General features: G+C 37.9%; 2 protein-coding genes across 2 annotated transcripts in view; one reads left to right on the plus strand and one right to left on the minus strand.

Annotated features, from left to right (window-relative positions):
* Positions 1 to 853, minus strand: part of LOC135102895 (probable cytochrome P450 CYP44) — a 12,467-nt gene extending 11,614 nt beyond the window's left edge. The window contains exon 1 of the mRNA XM_064008522.1: positions 527 to 853. Within this exon, the coding sequence (XP_063864592.1) occupies positions 527 to 815 (289 nt within the window). The 5' untranslated portion in view covers positions 816 to 853. The remainder of the gene's footprint in view (positions 1 to 526) is intronic.
* LOC135102894 (uncharacterized) overlaps positions 1 to 12,500 on the plus strand; it is a 76,013-nt gene that overhangs the window by 2,354 nt on the left and 61,159 nt on the right. The window lies entirely within an intron of this gene.

The raw sequence follows: 12,500 nt of genomic DNA on the forward strand, positions 1-12,500 counted from the left end.
AACAGAGCCGTCATCCTTCTGTGAAACACAAGATAATAATAATAATAATAATAATAATAATAATAATAATAATAATAATAATAATAATAGCACACATGAAAACTGGATGGAATATTATGATATTAATTGTAATTACTAATTGTAATATATTAGGAAAAGAATAGGGCCTAAGATTCCTTGCGGAACCCCCTGCTTTATCCTGCCGAAGGAAGAATATGTTTTGTAACAAAATATTGCTTGTTCTGTCTGCGAGGTGGTGTAAAAGAGCTGGTGGCAGTCTCTCTTGACACGAAATTTCATAGTTTCCTGCTTTTTCTTAAAAAAATGAAGCAAATTAATAAAAAAAAAAATAAATAAATAAGCACAGTTTTGTCCGTAATTCATGAAAGACCAAGATTCAAAATGTCATTATTGGTATAAACATTCCCATGATTTTAGAAACAAACAAACAGAAGATTAGTAATACTTATTTTATGGACTTTTTTTTTTTCTTTTTTTTTTTTACATTCCCGAATAAAAGACTTGCCTATAGTTGTGAAGAAGAGCTTGTTTCCCAGCAGCGGGAGAGGCTTCGGCCCTGGTATTGAGGTAAATGGCCTAACCTCTTGATTCCTGTTGCTCTTGTTTGGGTGTTCACCGCTTCGAGCACCCACTGCTGCAGTCACTCCTGCATCCTCCGCCACATCTTCTGCTGGTGCGCTATGTAGGCCTCTTGTAAGCCATTTTGAAGACAACTTGTCACACTGAGAGATGAAGTAGCTCTCCAGATAGGTGGCGTGCAGCCCACTCCTGACCGACCTCAAGGCACGCAGCATACTTTCTTCTGTTTGGCTAACAATTGCAAAATCTCATAGGCCTTTAAAAATACCTAAATACTTTTATTTATTTTATTTATTTTTTTATTTTTTTTTTTCTAAATGTTATTCTCGTGGAACTATGCGTCATTTACACTCACAATCTTGCCGGTAACAAGCTAACATTGTATGTGACATTAAATCTTCCCAGACATCATAGCACGACCTTTTGTTCTCAAATTACCACTCACTCACCCGTATTTAAATATTCATACAATTTAATTGTATCCCCTTATACCGCAAATTCCTTCCCCAAGGAAATTTTCACCATAAAACTCTCCTCGCATTATTTCCAAAAACAGTATCTCCTTCATGATAAATTAGATAATGACAGTTCAAGATAACCTGAAAGAATTTGTCATAGGTGCAATTATTTTGCGTGAAGTTTTTATGCAGAAGAATGTTGATATAAAAATATATATAATTCGACAAATTATATTTTTTTAGTGTATTGATTTCTTTTAAAAATGAAATATGATTGTTATATACGCACCACTGCTAAGAATTCAAAAGAATATTTTACGTATATATAATGGTTCTTCGTTATGTAAGGAACATATCCCTATTATCAGATAGAAATTTTGAAATTTAAGGTTTTCCACTTTTTTTTAGATAAGGTCTGGACCTGTAAAAACATTAAGCATTTTCCTCTATTACAGATGATTAAATACTGAAAAATAGAAGAAAATGCTGATATAAAAAGTATATATCGGTTGATTAAGTGTTTTTTTTTTTCTTAATTTATTTTAAAGTTGAATATGGTTATTATCTTCAAACCACTCCTAACAATTCTTTAAGTAGGTAACATATCCGTTATCAGATAGAAATCTTGAGGTTGAAATTTTTTAAACTTTTTATAATTAAGGTCCAGACCGGTATTTTTTTATTTATTTATTTATTTATTTTATTTTTTCATTTTTATTTTTTTATTTATTTATTTATTTTTATTTTTTTTTATCATTTACGATTAAAATTTTCAATCTCAAAATTTTTACCTCATAATAGATGTATGTTCCTTGCGGTGGGAAGACAACAATATTTTACTTTAATAATAATTCCCCTCTAAACAAAGTTTAGAAGGAAAGAAAATTATAATCTGGCGAGTGACATAAACTTTCTGTACATATACACATTTTACCACTGCATGTCATGATTCAAAATGATTCATATTTAAGGGAATTTTTTTTACCAAAAAATGTTTTGTATTTTTTCTAATCTCAAAATTTTTATCTGATAAACTTTTATCTGATCAACAGATCAGATCCTTGCTTAAAGGAGACATATTCTGGGTATGTTTTATAATTTTGTGGGAAGGATCTGCACGCAGGAAAGTCCCCGCACACTTTGCGTATGTGCGAGCAGTTTCGCCTCGTGATTGATGCGAGAAGTCTCGTCTCGTGAATGGCCACCACCTTCTCATCAGCTAACCTAACGTAACTTAATTAACCTAACCTTACCTAACCTAACTAACCAAACCCAACTAACCAAATCTAACCTGTCTAACCCAACCTTACCTAACATAGCCGATATAATGTATTATAATAAATAAGAGATCATATCCAATAATTTGGTACAGGGTAGTTAGGTTACAGAGTAATTAGGTTAAGGTTAGGTTAGGTTAGATTAGTTAGGTTAGGGTTAGGCTAGCTGATGAGAATGTGGCGACCAATCACGTGGCGAGACTGCTCACACATGCGCAAAGTGTGCAAGGACTTTATTGCGTGCAGGCCTTCCCGTTTTGTGTGCATAGGAGCAGTGGGAAGACAATAATATTTCACATAAAAAATAATTCACTTATAAACAAAGTTTAGAAAGAAAAAAATACACTTTACTGAGTTATATAAACTTTCTATATACATATTTTTACTTTACATTTTATGATTCAGAACTCTGTAGCTTTGTTATAGAAAGTTTTCAAACGCAAAAATTTTTTTTTCACACGTCTGGACCTAAACTTTATATTGTGTAGTTTTACCTAAAATAAGACTGAAAATATGGAGTGGCAGCGCTGAGCACTTATCGTAGCAGCCATCTGGCAATGATTGGTGCTATATAGTGATTTTACACCCAAATCTTGAACACATCCGCATCCGCTGTTTGGTAGAAACTGATATCCCCATCCGCTTCCAAATCCGCAAAATATGTATCTATGACATCCGCATGCACATCAGCATCCGCGGATCTCTGAATTCTGACATCCGATACATCTCTAATACGTTTACTACGCGAGTATGTGCAAGAAGTGGGCGCATCTCGACGTGATCGCAGTAAGTTGTGTGTGGTCAACTACAGTATATCATACATATTATTTTATCAATGTTTCTGCCACGGTAAAGTCGGGTAGCAAAAGAGAAATCATTATTATATAGCAATAATCAAGTTTTCGCCAGTTTCGTTGACACAAATGGTCAGTTTAGTTTGCATTTAAATGCGTTTAAATGCGTTTGCTTAGAGATTTTTTTTTCTAGTATACGTATAATATTCAAGTGTATGCGCACTCTTCCACTCTTCCAGCGGAGCTTCGAGTCCCCCCTCCTCACCCCACACGAGGAGGGATCCCTTTTCCTTTACAGTCACCCCTAGTCCTTTTGTTTTCTTTCGCGCGACCAGTCCGTTCTCTCAATGACATTTAGTAGGGACTAACTTATCTCTTGTGTAGGCTATGTGGGTCTGTGTGTTTATACCAGCCACAAGTTAAACAAGTGAAACATCAGGTCCGCTCACACTACCCTCAGAAGACACAGGATTAACTGAGTATTGGTCGGTAGCCTTCACGGGAGAAATTTGAGAGCGTCTTTTCAACATCAAATTCAGTCCATAATTTTTGTGTTGTGCCATATTTTGTTGAGACTCTGTGGAAGGACATTTATTTCGTTACGTTCCATTGCACACCACACTTAACGCTACAAACATGCGCCATTGCTGATGTAGCACCCAGAAGCAAGAAGACAGACTGCGCGGAGCAGACTTGTCCATCACGATGTCCCATAACTCACTGACGGCCTGCCCGCCTGCATATTTCCGAAATCTGGCAGAGTTGGTGTCGATTACTCTTTAACATGCTAGCCTAGTGTAGGATAGGTTAGGTTACGTTTAGATTGGGTTCGTTTTAATTTGTCACAGTTACGTGACTTTGTGTAGGAATCACAATCAGAGTATTTCCGAGAATATCCTGTAGCTAGTTTCGGAGCTACAGCCGGCTGCCATCACAGGCAAGCACATATACTTACATACGTAGACCGGAAAAATGTTGCCAGCCCCATGCATCGCCCCTCTCACCTTGAGCCTCTCTGTTCCTCACACTGACGTGCCTGTGATGTGCTAAGGCAAACGAATTTTCCTTATGTGTATTGGTCGACCTGAGTATTACATGGATCTTGCTACCACAAACCTGGTGAGTGATGGCATACTATCAAGATAAGTAATAGGACTTTGGCCCACATATGGCGTTAGTTGAAAAAAAATATCACCATTAGAGTAGAGCAAGAAAAGAAACAGAATCCCATGCTTGTATAGGATGTTAGTGTTTGTGGCGGGGCATCTTGCGTTCCTCAGATAAACAAACATTTTTCGCAGTTATTGTTAGTGATCGATTTTGCTTTTAGTGCTAGAAATTCCTTAAGATATACACAATGATTTTTTAGAGTCTAGAAGAGTTTTAGCGGCTAGCCGGAGTCTTTAAGCATTAAGATGACAGCTCAACAACAATCTCAACCGCGAATTACACTACAAATATGAGAAGCAATTAACAAATACAATGCTGACGTAATATTCTAAAATCCCCCAAAAGTAAATTCGTTATACAATGATATCTTTACGCCAATCAAGAAACGTGACAAATATTCTACACTGATGCTAAGGAAATATTGCACTCTCTAACTTTTACGACAGTTTTAAGATAGGCAAGTATGTAATGTATAATTGTATTTAGAAGATAATCTCAAGGAACGCAGGTGGGAAATTTATTCAATGAAAAAATGTTACTCTCATCATGAACGGGAACACACACCACCCAGCCTGAGACGGCGAGGCGGTGGCCTCCACCTGACATGTTACTTGTATTATATCATAGCTGTCACACCAGCTTTAAGGTGGGCAATATGTTATGTTTAATAATATTTATAGAATAATTTAACTAATTAACAAAAAATAATAATAAAAATAAAACGTTGTCCACATGCAACTCACCGCGATTGCGTCGCGATGCTCCGTGCGGTGTGTGTGTGTGTGTGTGTGTGTGTGTGTGTTATCTACTGGTTTCCATTAATTCTTGCTTTTTATTTTTTTGTGATTATTTTATTTTTATTTTATTTTTATTTTCACTATTTTTTTTTTTTTTTAATTCTATATTTCTGCCATTTTTCGGTTACTCGTTTGAACCAACGAGATCAGCAGCTATGAAGCGTTTCACTGGCAGGAGCGTAATAAAAGGTTCGTGTGGTTTTATGTCAGAAATGTGTTGTTGACATCCATCTCAACATCAGAGTGTTCAGTCTTCCATATTTAATTTCATTCTAAAAGAAAATTATTAAGAATCAGGTTTTAAAGTAATTTCCTGAGTCGTCTGTTTTGTTCAGATGAAAAATATGCCTAGTACCGTTTTTCACTTGTCTTTGGAGCGCTGTGACCAGGAAACACTGTAGGATACTAGTATACAAAGTCCGTGTTACCAGACACCCTCTAGACAGATCAGCTTGAGGTAAGAGTCACATAGTGGGATGTCACCGCTAAACACGTAGGGCATGACAGCGTGAAAATCAACTCTTGTCATGCTGCACACAAGCACACTAACACTCAAATCTCGGCTTTGTTGTTCACCTCTGTCCGGCTCTCCACAGCTCACTACCCGCACCAACTGATGAAGTGGTGAGGAGAGGCGCGCGCGGGCCCTCCCTCCTCTCTTTCCCCCTTCCCCCCCTTTACAATCCCTGGCCTTCCATGACCTTAGTCCCGAGTAGTCCGATCCTCCTCCTTCACACTGGGAATATATATATATATATATATATATATATATATATATATATATATATATATATATATATATATATATATATATATATATATATATATATGAATTTAATTCGTTCCAGGGGGCTGTTATTGTTGCTGTTAGAATTCCGAAACAATTTTCCCCATAAAAAAGAGAACAAAGTGAATGAAACCATTTCTGGACCCTAAGAAAATTCATTACCTCAGACAGTAATCTGAACTCCTGCATATTGTTTCTCAATGAAGTTTACAAATTACACTTACTTCAAGCAATAAATAAAAATATCAAAGTATATACGAGTATATATATATATATATATATATATATATATATATATATATATATATATATATATATATATATATATATATATATATATACATATATAAATTTCCTGTATGGGAAGAGTATGATAGACGAGAGAGAGAGAGAGAGAGAGAGAGAGAGAGAGAGAGAGAGAGAGAGAGAGAGAGAGAGAGAGAGAGAGAGAGTCTGTAAAAGTCATGAGAGTATGAGCAAATTTCAGTGAATGAGAGTGAAGATAAGCGTGAACCAGTTGAGGTATTAATTGAGTGAGAATGGCTGTGGATAGGAAGGCAAAAGGGAGAATAAAACGTGATTGGGAGTCGGCGTAAAGCAGAAAACAAGCGTGAGTTATATTATGAAAATAAGTGAGATAGATTGTGTGAATGTAAGAACGATTCTGTGGACTAAGAATAAGAATGGAATTACACTATGACGTGAGTTAGTGAGTGAGGAAAGAAGGAGAGTGAATGCTGTGGAATGTTTTGGGTCGGGGGGGGATGGTTATCACTCCTTTGTCCCTTCATCTTGGAGGGGAGGTGACAGGACAAGACGAAGGAGGAAGGGAGAGGAAAGAACCAAGGGGAGGAGGGGACGTATTGTGGAGTAGACGGCCGAAAGGACAGGGAATTTGTAACAAGGGAAGGAGAGCACTACATGGAGCAAGGAAGTAGAGAAAGGATGAAGGAGGATGGGAATATGGGGAGAAAGTAGAGAGAATGAATATAAACAGGAAGGATGAGGAGGGAGTGAAGAGGGAGAGAGAGGAAGAAGTGAGGAATGAATGTTCCCTTTTCCTGTCCCCTACTCCTTTTTGTTCTTCCTTCATCAACCCCCAACTTTATTCTCTCTAGCCCCATGCCCCTGTACTCTTCCCCAGTTACATCTGGTTTTATATTCTTAAGATATATTATTTTTTTTACTACTTTTATTATTATTATTATTGTTATTATTATTATTATTATTATTATTATTATTATTATTATTATTATTTAATTATTCATTTATTTATTCTATTTACTTATTTTTTTTACTCCTCTCTTTCTCTCCCCTCTGGAGTTTTGTGTTGAAGAACACAGCAGTACAGAATGCTATGCATTCTGTACTGCTGTTGTGTTTGAAGATTATTCACATCCGCATCCGCAACTTCGGATATGGAAGTAAAAGCAATCCGCAACCGCATAAGCAATCGCATCCGCATCTCCACATATTGATATTTTAACTCCCGCATTTTTGTCCGCAACCGCATTTTATGAGAAATACATATCCGACTCTTCCTCCGCAGAGCTCTAATATTTAGTATCTGAAACATCACTAATCCACACACCTCCCTTCTCCTCCATGTCTGTCTGGCTTACACACCCTCCCCTCCTTCCTCATCCATTGGTCTGTAATCTGGTACGACATCTTGTCTCACGGAGCTGTGCTAACCCAGCGAGCCCCAACACAATGGCAGGAACAAAGGCCACGTGATAACAGTGAACCACATCACTGCCGCCACTTAAAATCTTTTGCTTGAAATTTCTTACTTCTGTTAAAGAGAAAGTAATAAAGTGAACCACGCCACTGCCGTCACTTGACATTAAAAAAATTCTTTACCATTCTGTAGAGGTCATGTTGGGAGGACTGCCTCATGTAGCCTCTATGATGGTTGCCCTTCCGCAGTATCGCACCATGGCATCTTGGTGTCCGAAAAAAAAAAAAAAATTCTTTGTTTGTTTGCTGATATGAGGAAAGAATAAAGGCGTTCTCCTTTCTGCCCCCAGCACCCGCTGCTCGTGCATATGGCTGACAGCATAATAAAAGCATCATGGTAGAAAATACAAACTGTGGTAACTTTATGAGGATGAAGGTCGAGGCAAGGGCTGGTGCGGGTGTTGCAAGCAGTTCATTCTAAAAGTTTATTAATGTAACCTACCACAGAGCCTAGCAGTATAAGGGTCATCTCAGAAATAAGAAAAAAATTGCAGTTCTCGCCGCCCCTATCCAGCGAGGGTCATGGCAGCAGTAAGAAAGAATCATGCATTGGATTCAGTACAAGTGTCCATGTCTTCTGCATTGTGGCATTCTCATAGTATATGGCTTCATGCATGAGTCTCTCACAATTAATCTAATTGATTAATTGTGATTAATCACAATTAATCTAATTAATTAATTGTGATTAATTAATTAATCAATTAATATAATTTGTATTAAAAATGTAATATGTAAGCATTGTTTAGAGGTGTCAAAACACCTTGCATATTTTGTGTACCGTATGTACTACTACTACTGCTAACAATAATAATAATAATAATAATAATAATAATAATAATAATTCTTTCAAGTGACACGTGTAATAACTCTTTTAATACGAACTTAAGAGCGACATGCATTTTTCCCTTTCCTTTGCACTAGCTTCGGTTCACTTATGAACAATGTATATAACAGAAAAATCGAGGTCACAGGCAGGCAGGCGAGAGAGAGAGAGAGAGAGAGAGAGAGAGAGAGAGAGAGAGAGAGAGAGAGAGAGAGAGAGAGAGAGAGTCATGTGAATGAAGGAAATGTGGTTAAAAAACGTGCATTAGTGTTAAGGGGGACTTACGACGGGTTCTAGAAAGTAATGTTGTTAGTAATTAGATGTTCTTGTCGCAGTAAAGTTTGTTATCATGAGGTTTTACATGCTTTAATTCAGTAGTTTTCATTGTTGTATGGTTCTGTAATACGAGTACTTCAGCCAATCGTCTCAAGCTAGGTTGCTCCCACTTGTATACTTAGCTTCCATCTAAGACACAACCAGAACACAGTAGGTACATTAAAACCATGTTCTAAATTATATGGTTGAAAAACTCTGATCTGGAATCTCAAATAAGTCAGCTTTTGGAAAAAAAAAAAAAAAATAAAAAATCCCCATGTCGGGAATCGAACTTCTGCCCTGTTAATGAGTGCCCAGCCCGTTACCGATAGAACGACCAAGTAAGACTTCTTTCTATTCATACGAGATTGTGGAAGTTGTTGCAATCATATCATCAATATCTTGTCCTTCAGCAATATAGTGCGAATTGCGGTTTTTCACTTGCTGCTTTCGTTCGTTGGGCATGACACAAATTCCGTAGAACAGACTAATAAGATATATTCTTTCCCTTTTTAATCCTAATGATACTGAGTAACTGAAGTTTTATCGTTCACGTAAATCATACATATCACACGTACAGAAGATGTATAGCCAGTCTTTATTATGAAAGCGATGTAGGACTTTGTTATGTTTTCCAAGATCACTTATAGGTATAGTATTGGTAGTTTTATTTTTTTTTTACTGTTCAATGATTGTTTTACATGAAACGATCATGTGTGATCGTTAATCAACGCACAGAGGCATTTCCAAGAAAGCAGCGAGCGAAGCGGCCTGAATATTAAAGTTGACGCTGTAACATTTTCTGTATTGGTTTCGTTTTCTGTTTACGTCGAAGGACTGTCTTGGGTATTGACCTTGATGGATATTCTCACTATCGGCTTGAAGCCGAAACACAGGGATTAATTTGGACGAGTGTTTTTATTTTTATTTATTTATTTACTTTTTTTTTAACTTAAGCCTCATTTTCAATTTTATCGCTGCATTATAGCAGTTTGATGAGAAGCACTAAATTTACACGAATATTCCACACACTGATAGGTCTGTCACAAAGCATTGTGGAATACGTGTGGTACGTGTACTTCATATCTTTGTAGTTGTGAAGCAACTGTAATTTATGTGATCATATGTTATCCAGAGTTAAGAGGTACTGGACCGTCTACACCTGACTGCAGGGTGTGCTGAAGTCGGAAAAAGGTTAAGAAATTCTGCACAGTAATACGAATCTTGTTTGTCTAGTTTCACTGTTCACCACATCTGGCTATTAACAGATTGGCCATGAATTACTGAATTCCTCGTTCTCCCTTCCTGAGTAGTAAGTGTAGAGAGGATGAGAAGAAGCTTCACATTCTGTCTTGATGATTAGCATTGCAACAAGAAAGTAGGTATATCTTATAGGGAATCCGTATAATCAGCGATTTCACGAAATCCCTTGTGATTTCGTACAAAATACTTCAATAATCATATCCTTTACTGAAAAGATTAGGTTAGGTCTGGTTTGCTCAAGGTATTCTAGATAGATTTGTTATAAATTCTTAATAGAAAACTTGTAGGCATGTTAAACGATGAAAGGTCATTTGTAGCATATTTTTTGTATTACCTATTTTTGTGGATACATGTTGAAGTGAATAAAATCAATCCACAGTAACCGAACCTAAATAAACCTTTACCAGTATAAAGTATGATAATTAATTTCTTTTTCATAGAATCATTAGGGATTTCGTGAAATCAGACTTCGTGAAATCACTGATTACATAGATTCTCTGTGACATACTGGAGGGATCAGCAGGATAGCTATTGTACAAGTGGGTGACACAGTAGCCGCAATACAGAATTGCACTTTTTTTTTTTTTTCATTCCGTTGTTGCGCAGCGTTTATCTGCTGGCAGACTGGCTAGTGCTTCATGAAGACATGATGATATAAGTTCAAGGGTGACCAAAGTTTTGTGTGGGAGTGACTGGTTGTAGGTATCTATAATTAATGGTTGCCATGTGTGCATCGTTGACGAGCGATGAATATAACTAGTGTGGTTAAGCTCTTCTTCACATGCCTTCTTAGGCAAAGAAGGCATATGAGGTAACACAGTTGAACCTACAATAAGCGTATATTTTTCAACTACCCTAAATAAACACAAAAGAGAATGCAGAAGCAGTGCGTGGTCACAGCGTGGTTACTGCTGTAAGACAGTGCTGAGGCTGGTTGGCATAGTCCATGGCCACGGTGCCGTCCGTCATATGTTGTGAGTCAGAGAGAGAACTGAGGTTGCCTGGCTGGCCACTCCTGTGCTCCCAGTGAAGGGTCATCGACCCCGACCTTCTCCATGCCGTCACCACTGCCACCATTGTCGTCTCCCTTCAACATTACCTCCTCTTATGCACGTCATCCTTAACCACCCGCACTATCGCCACATAACGAATTTGGTGACCTCTCAGCTTCCGTCACCAATTATATTAGGTCAACACCCACACGCCACCACTATCCTCATCATCATCCTCATCATGTCACTGAACTTGTAATAGACATGATGTGCCTCACATAGTGTAGCTACACTAACATCACACTAACCTACTAAATTATTTATAACATTCTCTTCAGAAGGAATTAATAAACAGATAAAAATTAAGATTGAAGTGATAAGTTGATAAATGAATAATTAAATTAATAAGATACTTCTACTACTACTATTACTACTACTACTACTACTACTACTACTACTACTACTACTACTACTACTACTACTACTACTACTACTGCTGCTACTACTTGTACTGGTTAATTTGGTTCTAGTACTGTGTGAGGGTGACCAAAGAAACACGGTAGTAAAGCTGCTGCGTTATATTAATAAGATAAACTATACAAAAGTAAATAATGAAGTTAAGTGCCAGCGGGTCGCACATCCACCTCCGAGGCCTGGGTGAACGCGACTCTGCATGTCCGCCAGCAAGGAAAGGCGGGCACCGAGTGAGGGATGTAGGGGTGGTTGCTGGCCGGGTCAGGTCAGGACCAGGGCTAGCGCCCGGAGACAAAGGTTGTGAGAGTTGACCTCACACCATGTGGTTGGCCGAGGCTGGCGACAGGTCCCAGAGGACCGGAGAATGAAATGCAGGCGGTGAGGGTGTGGGCGTGTGTTCCCACACCAGCACAATGCTCGGTCACACTTCTAGACATGCCCTCATGCCTACAAAATATGAGGGGGTGATGCAAGCACATTGAAGCAATAATTCACATAATAACGACGGGCATATCTGTGTAAGACACGTGATGTATGCACTATAGCCAATCACAAGGCTCACAACAAAGACATCATAAAAGTGAGTATGCACTGGCGAATCACAAAACTCACATATCAAAGACGTCAGAAAAGAGAGCACAGTGGCTAAACACAAAACTTACACAAGCTGTGACATCAGCACAATGAATCACAGGCCAAGACAAACTGGGACAACACTAGAGGCCATAAAACAAAGAACAAGGCATTTCTATGCCAATAAATTTCAAATTAACAACAATACACTGCAAAATCATAACACTGATAATGCACATGATGGCGATAAAGTCTTCAAGTGTGGTGGATCGTGCCTTGCGTGGGTGCACAGACCGCCACAAGAAGACAACACAATTTACAGCAGAAGACTGACATCATGAAATCCAAAATCTTGGAACAACAGGATCAGCAGCAAAGCAATCGAGGTGCGTCGGTGACAGCTTGAAAAGTCCAGATTTGAAACAGGGACGGCGTCG

This window comes from Scylla paramamosain, chromosome 8 (assembly GCF_035594125.1).
Source record: "Scylla paramamosain isolate STU-SP2022 chromosome 8, ASM3559412v1, whole genome shotgun sequence".
Classification (NCBI taxonomy): Eukaryota; Metazoa; Arthropoda; class Malacostraca; order Decapoda; family Portunidae; genus Scylla; species Scylla paramamosain.